Source organism: Daktulosphaira vitifoliae, unplaced genomic scaffold, assembly GCF_025091365.1.
Source record: "Daktulosphaira vitifoliae isolate Bord-2020 unplaced genomic scaffold, ASM2509136v1 Scaffold_1, whole genome shotgun sequence".
Taxonomy (NCBI): Eukaryota; Metazoa; Arthropoda; class Insecta; order Hemiptera; family Phylloxeridae; genus Daktulosphaira; species Daktulosphaira vitifoliae.
Window position 1 is genome coordinate 13,150,442 of NW_026099572.1, and position 19,942 is coordinate 13,170,383.

A 19,942-nucleotide genomic window follows, 5' to 3' on the forward strand; every position below is an offset into this window, starting at 1 on the left:
TTTTATCACAATAATAGTATTTTTTGTTCATAATTATTTTAAAAATTATTTTTAACTTTTTAGTTTGATGTGCTTTAAAAGCGTGTTTTTTTAGTTTTTTTAAACTATATTTATTATATTTGATTTTTAGTCATTAAAATAAACTAGTATTAAATAAATATCAAAATAAAGAACAAAAACAATCTAATTATTAAAAAATGGAATTGGTATTAAATATTTGAAGACTTAGTCCCTTAAACTTCCCCTTTTTTTCAACTGATGTTATAATAAAAAGAGTTTTAATTATCATATAAATCCTTTAATGCCCTATAACAAGAAAGGGCAACAAGAAAAATGTTTGTAGTGTATAATATTTAAATTAATTCTATAAGAAATTTTGCTGCTGATTGCCGTTAATTTCTAAAATAATTACTAATTAGTAAGAAAGCGATTTAATGTGTAAAAAAAATTTTGTTTTGTTGAAACTACAAATTTATTTTAATCATGCTATAATGGGGAAAACATGCATAAATATCGACATTTCGTAAAAATTCTTGTCTTTTTGTCATAATTACTTTTCCATTATAGTAATAATTAAATTAAGTGATTCGCTATTTCACGAATTGACGTATTTTTACATTGAACACAGTAGTGTAATTAAATCTTATTTATCTTCATTTTAGCTTCGATGCGAAGCTGAGAAGGTATTGGTTTTACTATGATGTGTTTTTTTTTTTTTTTTTTGTGTCTGTTACCACTTTTTCTCAGCTCTCTCCGAACGGATTTCTTTCAACGATACGTCAAAAGATCACAAATTGTATCTAGTCGAAGACATTACCCTTAAAAATTGAAAAAATTTCCCTTGTTCCCCGTAAATGGGGGAAACCTCCAAAAAAATTACAAATTTAAAAATCGCTAATTTTCGACATTTTTTAAATTTTTTTTACTAAAAACTACCGTAACTTTTTCAAAAATGAACATATCAATATATATTTTTTTTTTTAGATGCTTGATGTCTTTACCTATCATTTGGTATATTTTTTTTTATAAATTAGACACTTAACCTGCCCACAGGGGGGATTTAAAATAACAACTTTTTCACAAAAAATTTACTTTTTCAACTTAACTTTTGAAAATGTTCCGGAAGGTCTGACACTTATATATATATATATATATATATTAAATTAAAGCTAATGTAATATACTTTATTGTGAAAAAAAAATTTGACCTCTGGACTTATCTTCGTGGTGAAAATGCCAAATGCTATTTTTGTGTGAAATTTCTCGATTCTATATTTCACATTTTTTACTTTAAAATGCTATAACTTTTTAAAAAATATTTTGATCAATACAATTTTTTTATGAGAAAGGATAATTTTAATAATACCTTTTTCATTCGACATACATAATCTTAATTAGGATATTAATTAAGAACTAGCAGATCATGTAGCTTTTGGAATAATCCACCAATTTTGTAAAATTAAACACTATTTAAAGATTTGCATCGAAGCGTTTTTTTTTTTATAGTGATTTTAATCACTATCAGATATCATTATTATTGATCTAACTATGCCACGTTACCACTGTGCCGCAAACCCCCTGTGATGGGTTATTTTTGTTCAATTACTTATCCTCCAATTACAAAATATAATTTTTTTAAATTTAATATGAATTTTTAAGTGAATTATTGCTAAATTACTAATTAGTAAATATTTCAGAAACTAAATATGATGGAATAAATTTGAAACCAATTTGGAATCGACAGCAAAATTCTTTATAGAATTCATCTAAATATTGTCAATCACAGACAAAGTATTTTGTAATTATCCTGTAAAATTAAGAAAATCAATTAAATTTTTTAATACATTATATGATAAGTTTAATTAATTTTGTTGATTATTGAATTACTTATATTTTAATAGGTAAAATAAAATAAATATTCATGTGTTTTCACCTTAATTTGGTTTTACAACTTCGGCTGCTATAGCCATTAATTACATTTTTAGTTAAGTACTAATATTTACAGAACTATTGTTTAAAATATACAACAACTTAAAGAGTTGTATGTTTTTTGTTAATTTTTTTAATCAAGTGCATCGAGTTAAGATTATATAACTCTTCTAATGAATAAAAATAACAAAAAAATATTTTTTCTCTTTGATGTTTAAAATATAAATCAAACAAATGTTCTGAAAAATGTTGAATAAATTCAAAATAATTAAAGTATTTACTCAATAATTTTGTTGACAAATCACCTGAACAAAGAACATATAATATATTTATACTGGTGTTTTAATACAAAATATAAATTTAAATAGTTATAATCATAGTAAAAAAATAATTAATTAAATTACTATACATGAACAAAACTTTTATTGTTTCAATGTGAAGTTATAAAAGTACTTCAAAAATTATTTGTTAAAATATTTTCCATTAACTTTAAAAAGTAGATTAAAAATTGTATTTATGTTTTATTATTTTATTTATGTTTAAAATTAAAATTATATTAAAAATATTAATTTAAAAATAAAAAATCTTTAACTCAAAAATTCACAATAATTATTAAAAAAAAAACGCTGATACGTATTTTAGGAAAAATTATCAACGAAAAAAAATCTCTTGTATAACCATAGTAACCTTATCACCTAGTGACGTATCACTAACAAGTAAGTGATGTTATCACATTTTTCCTAATTACAAAACAGAATTAAGACTCTGTGGCATGGAGGTCTTTATATAACGTTTAGATTCTTATTACCCATCAATTAAATTCTTTTACTAACAGGAAGTCAATTTCCTTTTTTGGATTTATTAGTTAAAATAATAAAGGGAGACTAAATTTTGACATTTATCGGGTATATACACACGTTCAAGTACATTCCAAACAATTTGATCTACAGTTTGCAACACAAAATGACAGTTTTTAATAGTATGGCTTACAGATTAGTTAATATTCCGATGAATAAAATAGATTTTGATAAAGATCTGATTCTAATAAGAGAAATATCTAGATTTAACGAATATAACGAAAAGGTAATTTTAAAATTAGTCCGAACACAAAAATGGAATAAAGAAAGGTGAGTAGCTCCTTTTATATTATCCGGACATTTTAAATGGAGTAGTTATAATTTTCAAGAATTTTGTTATTGCTTTAGTAACATCTAAGAGTAATAATTTCAGGGGTTTATTAGGTAACCTTAAAGATAAACTAGAAGAAGGCTATTTTTGTGGCTTTTTGAGTTAAAATTTTTTAATATTTTATAGTTTTAAATTAATATAATTTTTATTTTAAATAATATTAGCCACAAGTGATCAAATTTTATTATTTTATTTATGAGTTAGCAAAAAAATTAGTTTCACCCTGTAAAGTAATTATTGTACATTTTTAAGTTCTTTAGTTAAGTATTTACTTATTTCTTCAATAGACATATTGTTATCTAAACAAGTATATGAACATTGAATTAGCTATGTGTTCAAACATATATATATTTTAATATTATTTCTCCTTATTACTAGTAGTATATAAAGTCGTATTGTAATCTAAATAATTTAAACATACAGGGTCTAAGCGCAATAGAATGCCATAAAAAGTACAAGGGAAATATACATTTTTTTTAAATTTCTTCCAAGTTTCTATCAGAAAAAACAACATTTTAGTAAAGAATTAATTTTATTATTAGTTATTATTAAACATAAATGCATCAACCTGAATATGTTTTTAAATCATATAATGCTAAATTCTCCATATTTAACACATTTCTTTACATTTTTTTATAATATGATGCTTTGGCGGAATAAATTGTAAAAATTCAATTAGATAATTTTATTTTTCGTCCATTAGGATAAAGTTGATTCGATTATTTTTATTAGCAATTGTACATTTAAAAAATTTCACACAAAAAAATCATCTATTTCATTATTAAAATATTTTTAGCACATTTTGTAAGGGATAATCTTACAAAAATATCCACTGGAATTTCATTCATTCAACTTTTTCTGTATTATTGATATTTTACTATAAATACCCTTTTGATTAATAAAATTGCGTGTTTCATTGGTTTTACCATTAACAATTTTTTTTTGGAGCTCGTTGAATGACTTTTACCTAATCATTTGGTTCATATATTTAAATATAATACCTCTTTTCTTTTTCTATTACTCCGAAATCTTTATCATGTGCCAAATATGAGTTATCTGAAAGTAAAATTGTGTAATGTTTGTAGTTAATGAATAGTCATTTGAACTAACTATAAATTTTTAAATCAAAGAAATCTTTATGTTTTGATTTTTATTTCCGAATTTATCACTATACATAATATTTTTTCTCTGTGTAAATCTCTTGTACTTCTCACGAGGTCTTGAACTAATTGTAAAAATATATTGAAATGAAACTTTACAATTCCCAGAGTAAATTATTTCACTACTTTATACTTTTAACGTTAAGTTAATATCTTAATATAAATGACGGATCGGGGGTTTACTTACACAGTCGAATAATAGGCTAAAAACACAATCTACACATTTTTTTTACTAATGACACGATTCTTTTAATCATACACAAATTAAATAATTACATATAATATGAACATTAAGTAATAAGAAAAAGGAGTAACATCACCCAGCCACTTGACACATCTCCACAACAATACTTCTTGGCCGACGCCAATAATCCTGAATGCCACGATTAATTTTATATTGACAAGACGCACTAACTTGACAATACCACAGAAAAGGAAACACCACCAGTGTGTGGACGTTAAGGACACCAACTCCAAATATGGATTGAACCTTTAGTAACCGTATGTTGGGGCTTCGCCTATACAGGCTGACACAAACCCAACAAAAAAAAACTATACCAGCTCACTGGCCACGAGTCATCAGACCCAAACGGTTCAGTACGACTTCACTCGCGTACACCGACATAGTTAGTGACGGCAAACTGCCGGTAGTGCCGGACACGAGTGTCGTCATTACATGGAGAGGGGTAATGCGATTCGAGCTATGTGGGGAACTTGACCGGTACACACTTTAACTTTTGAACACTAATTCCAAATATACATAAAATCATAATTTTTGGTTAAATTATAAAGTCGAATGCAGTTAAGGTTACTTCATTAAAATCAGTTTTACATAATTCTATATCAATTTTCATTCCGTTTTTGTGCTGAATCAGCTTTTACTAGATGTAACTTTTGTTAAGTATATAATTCTATAGTTTTAATTTCATAAGCTACTTTACTTTTTGTTTCATATATGTAACACTTTTTGTAACTCTCTAACATAGGCATATGAAAAGATAAATTAAAATCATTGTTAAAAATATTTCTAAAAGTATACATACATTAATATTCATTTCTTCTTTGTAAAGGTTGTACATATTAGAAATTTTTAAAGTATGACTAAAATATTGCATATTTAAATTATCATTTCTTGAATAATAAGATGTTGTGATAAGGAAATTTCAATGAATTCTCTAATTTCAGAATTATTATTATCAAAAATTTTATTTCTATCCTTCGATTTTATATTATATCACTGTTATAATACGAACATCACTTATGTTAAATAATTTTTTGAACATTTCTTTCACACTTTTATTTTAAAATCCATTTCTTTTCATCATAATTATTTTCTTGATATAGATATTTACTATTAATATTTTATCATTATTATTTTTATATTTATAAACTTGTATAATTTCTTCTTCAGAATCTGTCAAATAACTATTCCAATCTGAAAAATTGTTTATTTTTTAAATAATTAAAATTTTTACAGGAAAAATAAATTAAATATTTTATTACCTTCACACTGCAAAACGTGTATGTTCTTGAAATGAATTTATTTAATAAAAACTAATGAATAACTCTAATAATACTCCGGTAGCAACTAATAATTTAACGAAATTTATACAATATAAAGATAACTGTGGCCCATCCCACATATTGTTAAATAGGTCATTGTCATAGAATATAAAATAAATCAAATGTAACAAAAAATGATGTGCTGTCATTTTGTTTAAAATATAAAAAAAAAGAGTTATATTGTAATATTTCTAATACCAAACAAGATTTTGGTATTATTTCAAATCACATGTTGATGGGTTATGGCACAATTGCGCTCAGCCCCCCCTCACAAGTTCAATATTTACTTGTATCTTGAGGAGTCGTATTGTAATATAAACAAATATATAAACATTAAATTAGCGATGTTCAAACCAATCATATCTATGTTAACCCCATTTCTTTTTCTTACTTGAGTAAGTATTATTTCTTACCTGTATTTGTAGTTGTATTGTAAACTAAATAACAAATAAATTAAAAAATAAAATACACTGTGATTTTTTTAACATTAGCCACTCAATTTCTCTTCAAATAATAATTATATTTCGAAAAAGAATGTTTGATATTTTTTAGTTTCATATATTTCCTGATTTATGAGCTATTAATAACTCATAAATAATAAAGTAATTAATAATGTAATTATTACTTTATTAATTCTTCCCTTATATCTTTAAAAGGTATCAACTTACATAAGTTAAATACATATTTAACTAACTTATAAAATAGAAAATGACTACCCATTAACAAATTTTAGACCAGTACTTTTAAAGTTATTTAAAGAAGGTTTTTTCCATAAGTTAGTGTCTATAAACAAATTATGATAGAATTATTGAGGAGCCGGATCCCTCTCATTTCCAACTTTGTTAAAATTTTTATCCAGTATAAACAGATATTAAATGTGTGTTATTTTACTTACTATTGTTAATATAATCCGGTAATCCATTTTCTTCACCTTCAGTATTAATTCCTGACATATAGGATAAAACTAAAAAAATCGATATTTTATTAATAACATAAACATTAATTACTAAAATTTAAATTGGTCATTTTCAAACGTTATATTTGAACATTTGATGTAAAAAGTACCTTATAGTGCTTTCTTAATTGTCTACGATAATGCTTAAAAATGACATTAAACATTTTAAACTCCTTTTTCACTTGCAGTATGATCTACTGAGTTAATCCCAATCATTTTTTGGATGATATGTTAATGATTACTTAGAGGTATATCTTAAGTTATTGCTTAGCTAATGAATAGGTAGATTGTCAGAAATGAAGTAAATAATTTTACTTTAGCGTTCCATTAATATTTTCTCAAAGAAAATAATTTTAAAGTATTAAACATATGATCACATGATTAAATTTAAAACGAGAACCAAATTAAATAAATGATTGAACGCGATATTCAAAGAAAGACTTGAAACATGTATCCGTAAAAATTGCCTTATGTCGGCTGTATTTTTTAATTAAAATTGGATAAAAGTTTTTTCATTTTGTTGGTGTATTTCTCAACCTTGTTAAAATTTTTATTCAATATAAACACGCCATAAATTATAAAAATGTCTTATTTTACTCACAATTGTTTATATAACCCATTATTCCTTCTCCTTCACTCGGAGTTTGATCTATTAAAATATTACAAAACAAATTAAATAAGTGAATATACGCAATTTTTAGTAACATTAATACTTGAATAAGCAAAATAAATTCCTCAAAATTATTATTATTTTAGTCAAATTAATCACTCTAAATATTTTGTGATATTAAATATTGTTAAAATTACATAAAGCAATAAAATTATATTATTATATAACCATACCACTAAGAAAAGTATCTGAGTTGTCCCTATTTAAGCGAACTCCACCACAAGTACTACAGACTGAAACAATGCATAAATTAAAAAATTATTAGTTCATCTATGAAAACCCTTCATTAAGATTTGGTCTCCATCAAAAAAATTAAGAAAAGACAAAAAAATGTGTTTATTTTCTATTCATATTCTCAGATAAATAATAATAATAATAAGAAAGGTTATAAAAACGTAATCCAGGCGTTGGTACTATGAGTCCAACAACTCTTTTTTAAAGGAGCCTTAATGTATCCAATATATAAATATTTAATGAAATTCAATTCAATACTTAATAAATAATACTTGATTTCCCAATAAAATATTGATATAATATTTTTTATATTTTTTCGGCTTCATATAAAAATCACGTGATTTAAAAAAAAAATCTATATTTAAATGTTTGACACATTATTTTAGTGTTTTTGAAATTAAAAACGTGTATTATTTTGTGGTGATAAAATATATCAAATACTTATTTATTTATTAAATAATTAAATTATAGAACGTTTACAGAGCCTTGAGAGGTTTCCCACTTCTCCTTTTCCACCTAATCACTATCACTTTATGATAGTCATTTAAATCATTTTCAGATATCATCTATACTTTACTTTATTATGCCATGTCCCCACTATATTGGGTCTTTTACAATTAATATAATTTGTAATACATTTTTTTAAATAAAAAAGGAGTAATGTTTTATTTTATAAAAACATATAATCAATATCAAAATAAATCAAAATATACACCTAATAAATATATTTTGAAGTAACCTATTACAATAGGCGTATCTTATAAAATTCAGACAAAATGATGCACTTACTCACCTAACCCTATGTATTTAAAGTGAAATTTTTGTACTGAAGCTTGGGGATACTAGAGTACCTCCGTAATTATGATACTAACTAAAACAATATTAATTTCTGCATTTAAAACTTAAGCAAACATTTTGTGATGTACAGTATATAGTATAAAAACGGCACTTACTTCTCTCAGGCTGGTTACAATTCAAAGAATATTGCTGAAGTGTTTCTGGATAATGTTCCTGCTGTGGTATTGGATATTGTTCCGACTCTGGTCCTAGATATTATAAACCTTTTAGATCTTTGAACAATTTATTTTTGCAATGAAAATTTTATAAAAGAGTTAACAAAATTGTGCAATAAGTTGCACGACTGTCATTTAAAGGACATTCAGTAAGTAAGGAATATATTTTTAATATTCCAACTATTTTTTAACAATTGACATGCTTCTTGACACAATCTGTTTAAGATGTATTTATTTTTTTCATTTTTCATTAATCTGTATGTTACTAGGTTTACTAGGAACAGGTCTAAAAGCTGCTACCCTGAAGCAGCTAATGGCAGTTTTAGGGCAGTCCACAATATGCCGGTCGTGAAAAAATAATAAAGTCTAATAGCCGACTGTAAGTTATTTGGATACTAAATTACTCGATAAGTTGTCGTGTTTAAATGAAAAATGTGTAGGTATTCAGAAAGTAAAGAAACGGATTTCTATAGTTTTCATTGTTTGTATCAACTGGCCTATTACTTTACTTACTGAACACTCCTTATAAGACTGTAATATAACATTACACAATTACTTCAAAACAAATCAATACTAGAAAAATATATAAAAAACAAGTATTTGTTGCATATTTTTGAGATTTTTCTATATTTTTCGTATGATTAGTAATTTTTTCACTATATATTCACTCAAAATGCACAAAATTAATATTTTTAAATCCTTATAAAATCATCTATTTTTAGGTTAAAGTTTCATAATAATAAGTTAAATAAGAAAAAGTCATAATCAAAAGTTTTACTTTTTTTTAAAAATGACACTCAAACTCAATTTTAAAATCCAGAACATCGGTTGAACTTGATAAAATCGTCAGCTTATAACGATTTTACTAGATAATTATCAATTAATTTTTAATTAGTAATAATATCAAAAACTAGATATGATAAAAAAAATTTGAAGTCACATTCGGAATTAGGGTCAAAATTGCACATAAAAAAATTGTAAACAAAAAAATAGCTTTTGTTCTGTATAATTTATTATACAGAATATTATAAAATATCACTAGAAATATATTTTTTATTTCATTTTGCAAAAAATATATAAAGATTGCTTTTTTTAGAGTAAATTTTAAGAATAAAATTGGTCAAAAAAGTTATTGTTAATATTTTATGTTATTTTACTTAATAATTAGGAATCTGTTAGTATTACCTGGATAATATGATGTTGAATATTCTGGGGTATATTCAGGAGAATATTGTGGGGTATATTCAGGAGAATATTCAGGGGTATATTCAGGAGCTATTTCATAGTTGTCATCAGCAGGTGAATTTGCGTCTAAAATTGTAAACAGTATTACTTTATTTTTCAATTAACATTTCCTTGAAAAAGAAAAGCAATTGAAAATATCAAACATATAAACACATGATTGAGTTTTAAACGAGAAACAAATTAAATAAATTATTAGAAACTATTTTCAAGGAGAGGCTTCAAAAACGTATCTTTGAACAATCTTAATATTTCAGTAATATTATTATTTATAAATAAATAAATCTTAAATGACATGTAATAATAAGTATTTTTGTAAAATATTGTACTTTTTTATCAAAAATTAACAGTGTAAACTAATTTAAAATTGTTTATTTTGCTCCCACCCTACATACCTATATCATAAAATATTTAACCAATTATTATTCAAGAGATAAATAATACTTGAATAACTCAAAAAAAATGTTTAAAACTATTATTGTTTAAGGTGAAATCTTGTGGCAAAAACATTTGTTTAATTTTTTTCTAAGAGAACATGGTGTATGGCGTGTGAGCCTATTTTATAAGCACTACTTCATGAAAAAATTACCCACAAAATATTTATGGTTTAAAACTGACAAATTTGACCAAACAAGTTATTTTTATTTTAGCAGCTGACTTTTTACACAGTTGTAGAAACGTATTAGATTCAATGCGAAGCTGAGAAAGTTTAATTTTACTATGATGTGCATTTATTTTATTCTTTTTTTGTAGCTATCATTTCTTTCACACGACTATATTGAACTGATTTTATGGAACTATGCATCAAAAACCCTGAATAATAAAAATGGTAATTGTCCATTTTTATTCGATTTTTATTTTACAGTTTGATTAAATAGCAGTAATATCAAGTAATGAAAACCATTCAAGTGTGTATTTTTTTTTGTCATTAAATAGATAAGAATTTAAAACTATTTTTGTTCTTCTGAAAAATGAACAGAAATGAACTGTCACCGTTAAACCCCACATTAATTTGCCGGTTTTATGGTAGATTTAATTTTTAAGATTGTCTTTTCAAAAATTTATAAATACCTTCTTCTACGGTAATATTAATATATTCATAATTGCATGAAGGACAACGATACATTATCTTATCACATTTCCAAACTTCTATACAAATACTGCAAAATGTATGTAAACATAATCCTATAGGTGTATCTGCTGGTCTTGTTGTACACATAATGCAATTTTCTGAAAAAAAAATTAATTAATTAATTTAATTAAAGTTATTATATTACGAAAATTTTCATTATAAATTGTGAAATTTTAAAAATCGTTTAGCATTAAATTGACTTAGCTATAAAATGGCCCATAACCAAAAAAAATTATTTTGATTGTTTATTTTTAACAATTTCTATATTGTAATAAAATGTTGATTTATTTATAACTTACTATCATTATTTTGTTCATTTTCTGAGTCACCTATGGTTGCAATACATGTAAATAAATATTTATGTAGTTGTACAAATATTACATTAATTAACAATTATGGTTGAATAGATTTGACTAAAAATCTTACAACTTTTGATATAATTACAATATACTTTCTTTTCCTATAAGTACTCTGTATCAAATTTGTATATTGAGCATTTGTACTACGTAGACACCAGTAAAAGACAATAAATTAAGAAAGAAGTAATTCCTGTGTCTTAAAAATTATAAATATGAAAATAAATTTAATTTTTAAATTTTTTGATTGAAAAGGAATATAATATAGGTAAAGCCTCTTCCCTGTTTAGCACTTTAAACACAACCTGTAAAAAAATCTTGACACAGGTTTATGATTTTAATTATAATACATACTAAAAGATATAAATAAAAAAAATGTAATGCTTAAATCAAAAATGTTTAAATAAGTTATGACCATTAACTATTGATTAAAAAATAAAAGTTAATTTTTTTTAAGAATTTACCTAAATTAAGAATAGTATGTATCAAAAAATATTAAGCACGAATGTTTGGGTTAATATTTCAATTGAATATTGGAAGACAAAAATTATACAAACGACCATTGCTTTTTATAAGTATAATTTAAAAAAATGATATAATGTGCAGTAACAAGACATTAAAATAAAAAATTGATCTATTTTTAACTTACTATCATTTTTTTTTACATGGTTACCTATAATTACAATACATGTAAATAAATATTTATTTAATTTGATATAATGAGCAGTAACGAGGCATATTTCTAATATATTGGTTGAAATTATAAGAATTTGATATTATACGCCAACTTTTGAGGATTAAAACATCATAGCCAGAAAAATTAAGTAGAATAAAGATGTGATGTAAAATTGTATGTATTCGAATTTTAACCCTCAAATGACTTAACTACATAATTTAAAATTAAAACTTTATTAAAAATATTAGTTTAAAACTATAAAATACTAAACTAAAAAAACACAAAAAATACTAAAAACATAGCGAATATATTTGGGAATAATGTTACTGTTATCAACGCTAAACACATACTGACACTCCGACCCGATTAGTATTTCCTAGTAAACCTCTGAAATTATTACTCTCAGATGTTACTAAAGTTATTCCCAAATTCTTAAAAACTATAGCTACTCCGTTTGAAATATCCGTATAATATAAAAAGAGCTGTTCTCTTTTCTTTATACCGCTGTTTTGTTCATACTAATTGTGAATTATGTTTTCGTAATACTCATTAAATCTAGTTATTTTTCTTACAACCCAAGTTTTTTTTCAAAATCTATTTTAATCATCGGAATATTAACTAATCTATAAACCATACTATTAAATGCTGTCATTTAGTGTTGCAAGCAGTAGTTCAAATTGTTTGGAATGTACTTGAACGTGTGTATATTCCCGATAAATTTCAAAATTTAGTTTCCCTTTATTATTTTAACTAATAAATTCAAAAAAGGAACTTTTCCATCTACTTCCCGTTCTTTTGTGAGTTTAATTGATGTGCTAAAAGAATTTGTTGTAAATGTTGTATAAAGACCTCCATATTAAAATCTTTGTTTATTACTACAAAAATATCATCTACATACCTATCCCAAATTTTTGGAAATTAATCTTAGGTGTATTTTAAATTTGTATCGAACCTACAAATAAAAAGTTCTGCTAAAAATGATGATAGCAAAAACATTTTGACTCGTACATAACTTTTTAAAATTAATAAGATCATTTATTTTATTCTGTTCTGAGTTTTGTTCCTTTAGCTAGTCTTTAAGAAAACCAATTTTTATATCTATTTGATTATTTAGAAATAAAGCTACTATGTCAAAAGAAATTAACTTATCATTATTTTTATAATATAACCACATAATTTTTGAACTAAGTCAATGTTATTTTTAACTGAAAAGCTATAGAATTTTTGAATAGATGAAATTACCTTCATGAAGTGTGTAGACCAATTGTAAGTTGGAGCATTAATATTTGACATAATAGGTCTCATATTATTTTCCAGCTTATGAATTTTTGGCAAAGCATATTGTTAGATACACATCAATATGCTATCATTATGCTATATCGAATTGTTGTCGGTTTTTTCTTTATGCCTGAATTATCGCCGCCATCTTAGGGCTTTTCAGCTTTAAGTTCTATGGCCCTTACGAAACAGTAGTTTTGTTGTAAAAGTAAAATATCACCTTTGCGATTGTCGCACCCTTGTGCGCTCAGTATATCGCCGTTAGGTCTACATATTTTCTGAGATACATCAAAATATCTTACACAGCATAGTGTACACGTTGTTCAACTACTTGCATTTGATTTCAATTGATCCTTTCAATATACAACATTATCATCCACTGTTTCAACTAGCCGATAAGTATAATGCTTGTTCATCTTATTTTTAAGACTTACTCACATTTATAATTTATTATTTGTTTATATCAACGCCATTGTAGCATTAGTATTAAATCCCCCCTATCCACAATGGTGTATATAAGATATTATGATTAATGTATAATACATTTATTATATATATATTGTAAATTCATTCAACATTTATTCATACAGTCCACTCACCTTATTCCTTATCCTCAACATAGCCAAATACTTAAGACAAAATAAAACCACGAATGCTAACGAACCCGCGTGAATGCCACCCGGCGCTGCGTTCATACACATATAGTTAAGGTATTTATAGTTTGAAATTAATAATTTTAATATAGTTTTAATTTTAAATAATATTAACCATAAGGGATCAATTTTTATTATATAACTACACAATACCACATTTAGTCAAAAATTTTAATTGGATTCTTTTTAATAAATTTTCATTAAATTCCAAATTATTTTAAAAATGTATAAATTGATATTAAAAGTAGATCTAATTTTAACTTACTGTCCTTAATATTTAAACTGTACGAGTTACCTATAATTGCAACGTAAATAAAAATTCATATAATTGTACAAATAATACACTAATATTAATACTAGTTAAACATCATTTTAGAGTATGGCAAAAGAGCAAAAGGAGAGAAGATTAGATGGAGTATAAACGCTTGTGAAAAGAAGCCAAGTTTGCAGTAATTAAGGCCAAGTTTAAAAGGTATGACGAGTTGTATGATTGGTTAAGAACAAAGGAAGGTGAAAATGAAGTCTATAGACTTGCAAGAGTAAGATAAAAACAGTTTAAAGATTATCTCAATGTAAAGTGTATAAAAAGTGTTGATAAGAAGATACTAACAAGTGATGATGAGGTGTAAAAAAGGTAGAAAGAGCATTTTGTAAAATGACTGAATGAGTAATATCCAACAAAGACATTAGAGAATATCTCATGGAACGAGGGACTTTTAGATTAAATTAGTATGAAATATTAATTATAATGTTAATAGGAGATAATAAAGAGGAAATTAATCAAAGGTTAGAAATGTGGAAATCGGCTCTTGAAGAAAATAGATTAAGAATAAGTAGGATTAACACAAAGTATATAGAATGTGAGTTTAATGAACGGGGACGCAATAAGAGAGGTGGATAGTTTTAAGTATTAAGGATTAGTTGTGCAAAAGAACGGTGGTATTAACGAGGATGTAAAATACCAGATTGAGTATGGGTGGTTGAAGTGGAGAGAAGGGTCGAGTGTGTTAGTCGATAAAATAATTTCAATGAATTTGAAAGGTAAATTCTATAAGATTGTAATGAGACCAGCTATGATGTATGGTTCAGAGTGTTGGGCAATTGACACGAAAGTAGAATAGAGAATGAGTGTAGCAAAGATAAGAATGCTTAGATGGACAAGTGAGTGACTAGAGAAGATAAGATAAAGAACGAACATATAAGAGAGAGTATAAGTGTAGTTTCCATAGTGGATAAGATGAGATAAAATAGACTTTGATGGTTTGGTCATGTTATGAGGAGAGAGGGATTATAAGCTAAAAGAACAATTATCGAAACGAATGTTAAAGGAAGAAGAAATAGAGGAAAACCAAAAAAGAGATGGAGGGATACTATTGAATGCGAATGAGGAAAGCTGATGTAAGTGTAGATGATGTGGGAGATCTTGTCAAGTGGAAGTTTAGGATAAGGGTGGCCGACCCCAAGTAGTTGGGATTAAGGCAAGGAAGAAGAAAAAGAAGAACTTTCAATACAATTTTTTAATGAAAAATATTTTTTATATACATCTTCATTCAACATATTTTTTTTTTAAATCAAATGCTGCCCGTGTTTTATAAAAAAAGAACAGAACACTAAATATGATATGAATATGGATTTCTCCATGAAAATTATTAATATTCCAATGACCGGCTTTAGTTCAAATAAAAACACGAACAATATCGTTATTTAATAAGTAGTTTTATCTCGAAGAGATGTCTATTCTGTGACCATTTATCTTTATTCCTAGCTGTGTCCTTTCTCTTGTAATATCAATGGCCTCTTAAATATACGCATAAAATATAAAAGGTGATAATGCACATCCCTATCTAACACCTTTCTTTATTTTGAACTTTTAAAATATCTCCCATTTTTATGATTGCTAATTTATTTTTATACAATTCATATAACAGTTTTCCTTCCGTGGTTGCAAAAAATGAAGAAATTACAAAGTAAAATTATTTACTTTTGTAGTTGAATACTTTTATCATATCAAATCTAATTCGACAATATATACTGTAAAAATATTTTAAATGAATGATTTAAATTTTTTGTATGCCTAAATCTAGTAAAGCTACATTTTATTTGATTAAGGGATTTTTTTTCAATTTTTGAGGGTAATATCTTCAACTAAATATAAATTGTAATCATTTGATGAATCGTTGAAAAAAGGAGGTCAAGTTAGGGTTGGTAGCCTTTTTCACCAAGAGAAAATCTATATTTCGAATTTTTTTTTTCATAGTAAAGCATATTACATTAGCTTTAATTTAAGATATATATAAAAGTGTCAGACTTTCTGGAACAAATTCAAAAGTTAAGTTGAAAAAGTAAATTTTTCGTGAAAAAGTTGTCATTTTGAATCCCTCCCTGTAAACAGGTAAAAAGTCAGATTTATAAAAAAATATACCAAATGATAGTTAAAGATATCTTGCATCCATAAAAAAAAGAATTATATAGATCTATACATCTTTCAAAAAGTTATAACATTATAAAATTAAAAATATAAAAAAGAATTTTTTTACAAAAATCGTATTTTTTTTATTAACTTTGATGTCTATTTTCACCATGAAGATAAAATAAAGTCCGAATTTTTTTTTTTCTATAATAAATGATATTACATTAGCTTTAGTTTAAGATATATATAAAAGTGTCAGATATTCCGGAACATTTTCAAAAGTTAAGTTGAATAAGTTCTATTTTCTATATGCATTTTTTAGATTTGAACTCTCCTCCTTATATAGGGAAATGGTCCGGATTTAAAAAAACAGTATGTCGGATGAAATATGTATATAAATACTACTACTTCTCATGAAAAAATTGTATTGATCCATACATTTTTCAAAAAGTTATAGCATAATAAAGTTAAAAATGTATAATACATAATCAAGAATTTCACACAAAAATAGCATTCGGTAGCCATTTTCACCATGAAGATATAATAAAGTCCGAAATTTTTTTTTCCATGATAAAGTTAATTTAAGCTTTTTAATTAGCTTTAATTTAAGATGTATATAAAAGTGTTAGTATTTCCGGAACATTTTCAAAAGTCAAGTTGAAGAAGTTGTCATTTTCAATCCCTCCTGTGGGCAGGTAAAGGGTCAAATTTATAAAAAAAAGATATACCAAATAAAAAGCAATGATATCATGCATCTATATAAAAAAAATTGTATTGATTTGGTAAGTTTTTAAATAATTTATGGCAATTTTAATTTAAAAAAATTTCGAAAATTAGCGATTTTTAAATTTGTAATTTTTTTGGAGGTTTCTCCCATTTACGGGGAACGAGGAAAATTTTTTCAATTTTTGAGGGTAATGTCTTCGACAAGATACGATTTGTTATCTTTTGACGTATCGTTGAGTGAAACGAAATCCGTTCAGTGAGAGCTGAGAAAAAATGGTAACAGACACAAAAAAAAACACATCATAGTAAAACCAATATCTTCTCAACTTCGCATCGAAGCTAAAATTAAATTGAAGATGCTTAACTTGAATGCAAAAATTGTTTTTTTGAATCCCCCCTGTGGACAGGTTTAGAGACACACTTTCAAAAACTTTATATCAAATGAAAGAAAAATATCTAACGTTTCAAAATAAAAAAAGGAAACTATTTTATTTTGTTCATTTTTCAAAATTTTTTGTGACAGTTTTAAATATTAAAATGTTTTATGTTAAACAGTTATTTTTACACAGAAATTACATTATTCGTTAAATTCGACGGTCATTTTCCCATAGAAAAGATATTGGGACAAATTTTTTTTTTTGAACTTATAGTATTTATTGTAAACTTTAATTTGACATATATTTAAAGCTTGGAGATTTTTGGAACATTTTTAAAAGTTCTAATTTTTACTCATATTTTAAAAAATCTAAATCCCCCTGTATAAAGGAAAATGGTCTAATTTAAAAAAAAAACATGTTAAATAAAAGAAGTAAACATAAAGTATTTATGAAAAAAATATTGTATTGATCTATGCATTTTTAGAAAAGTTATAGTCATTTAAAGGTGAAAATATAAAATCGAAAATTTCAACACAAAAATAACAGGTTTTTAACTACGACAGCTATTTGCACATAGAAGATAAGTCGTCGAGACAATTTTATTTTTTCATTTTATAGTACATGTTATAAGCTTTAATTTGATATATGTTTAGAATTCGGAGAATTTCAGGAATATTTTGAAAATTTAATTAGAAATAGCTAATATGTACATCGAAAATTTAAATTTATGAAATATATTGAATTGGATTTATAAATCTTAAATATTTAATAACGAAATACAACTTAGAGAGAAAAAGTCAAAATCTAAATTTTTTTCAATGCTGTATAGATAGCAGCCTCAGGTACAATCTTACTATCGTGCCCAGTCCATCTCTGATTCGATCATATTTTAAGTGGATAGACATTGTCTCTTATGACGCCTCGACACTATATTTTTGTATTATTAACTACATACCTTTGCCTAAAATCAGTGTGTACAATTTTTCATCGTAAATAAAAAATTCAACATTTCAATATTCATATATATAATTTTAATATTTTCTAGTATTCTCGTTTAAAAGACATGGTAACATTCTTCCAAAATTGTCACCTTACAATCAGTATTTTTTCCATTAAAAACACGTTATTTTTTATCTCCATAAAAAAAACTTAAAAAATCTTTTTTGCCCATAGTAAAAAAATTTTATTACCAAAAAAAATAAGCAAACACAAACTCAACACAACCGGATACTTCTGCAAAATATTTAAAATATTAATTTAGTTACAATGACTTATTATATAACATTATTATGTACAAACCATTTTTCTATTTTTTTCCTCTTTTCTTTTTTATGCTGTATTTCCACAATTATCTTCAAACAAATGTTGTACCAAAATAAAATTACTTTATAAAAGATTCTCACTGAATAAAATTCTAAGCAAACAAAGCAAAACGAATTATTTATACTCTACAATATAACAAATGTAAACTGTGATTGTTTAATTATGACTTCTAAAATATCTTAAAAAATATAAAATAATTTTTTTTTCTAGTTAATAATGCCTTATGCTTTACAAATTAAAAATAAAAATAATTTATTTTATCTCTCTCCTTAAAACATTAAATTTTTGAATAGATTCCAGATTCTAATTAAGTATAAAAAAATGACCAATCGTTAACAACTTTTAAACTAGTATTTTCATAATAAGCTCATCGTATCTTTTTTGTATGCTGGTTAAACTTATATGATTCTATAAAAAAGTTTCCACGATTTTAGGTGAAATAAGAAAAATTATTTTTTTGAAAGTCATAGACCTAAAATACTTATCTTCTGAAAAGAAAAAATAATTTTATGTTTACTTTTAAAGATTTTACATAGTAAAACAATAGTAAAATAATCATAGTAAAACAATCACTCTGTATATTACTAATGACTCGTTTAAATATAGAGTGTTTATACAGCGTGTTAAACATCTTTGTTGTAACAATATTTTTAATTCGATTTTCTAAAAGACAATAAATTTGAATCAAAACATATTCTATTATTTACCATATGATACGAATTAATTTATATGTTCATCGATAGATTTTGTATGTATTCAACAAGTTTTTGAATAATTAATTATTATAAAAAAAGATTATATTGTATTACACAATATTTTGGCAAGTCTAATAATTATTCGTCTACTAAAAATTTTGCTTTCCTTTTTTTTAATAATTAATGACTTCTTAGACTACGTTAAAATCGTGTTTTAGCTTCGATGCGAAACTCAGAAAGTATTGGTTTTACAATGATGCGTTTTTTTTTTTTGTGTCTGTTACCACTTTTTCTCAACTCTCACCGAACGGATTTCTTTCAACGATACATCAAAAGATCACAAATTGTATCTAGTCGAAGACA

The 19,942-nt window shown here is 24.9% G+C and overlaps 1 protein-coding gene across 1 annotated transcript in view; it reads right to left on the reverse strand.

The window, feature by feature from the left end:
* Nucleotides 1-18,991, reverse strand: part of LOC126906022 (uncharacterized) — a 21,375-nt gene extending 2,384 nt beyond the window's left edge. The window contains exons 1-14 of the mRNA XM_050686245.1: nucleotides 18,861-18,991; nucleotides 18,752-18,794; nucleotides 14,314-14,343; nucleotides 12,091-12,114; nucleotides 11,385-11,414; nucleotides 11,025-11,183; nucleotides 9,897-10,022; nucleotides 8,652-8,744; nucleotides 7,638-7,697; nucleotides 7,396-7,443; nucleotides 6,735-6,803; nucleotides 6,253-6,276; nucleotides 3,389-3,415; nucleotides 2,210-2,233 (exon numbers count right to left, since the gene is read on the reverse strand). Coding sequence (XP_050542202.1) covers nucleotides 2,210-2,233; nucleotides 3,389-3,415; nucleotides 6,253-6,276; nucleotides 6,735-6,803; nucleotides 7,396-7,443; nucleotides 7,638-7,697; nucleotides 8,652-8,744; nucleotides 9,897-10,022; nucleotides 11,025-11,183; nucleotides 11,385-11,414; nucleotides 12,091-12,114; nucleotides 14,314-14,343; nucleotides 18,752-18,794; nucleotides 18,861-18,863 — 760 coding nt within the window. The 5' untranslated portion in view covers nucleotides 18,864-18,991. The remainder of the gene's footprint in view (nucleotides 1-2,209; nucleotides 2,234-3,388; nucleotides 3,416-6,252; nucleotides 6,277-6,734; nucleotides 6,804-7,395; nucleotides 7,444-7,637; nucleotides 7,698-8,651; nucleotides 8,745-9,896; nucleotides 10,023-11,024; nucleotides 11,184-11,384; nucleotides 11,415-12,090; nucleotides 12,115-14,313; nucleotides 14,344-18,751; nucleotides 18,795-18,860) is intronic.
* Nucleotides 18,992-19,942: the final 951 nt, after the last annotated feature.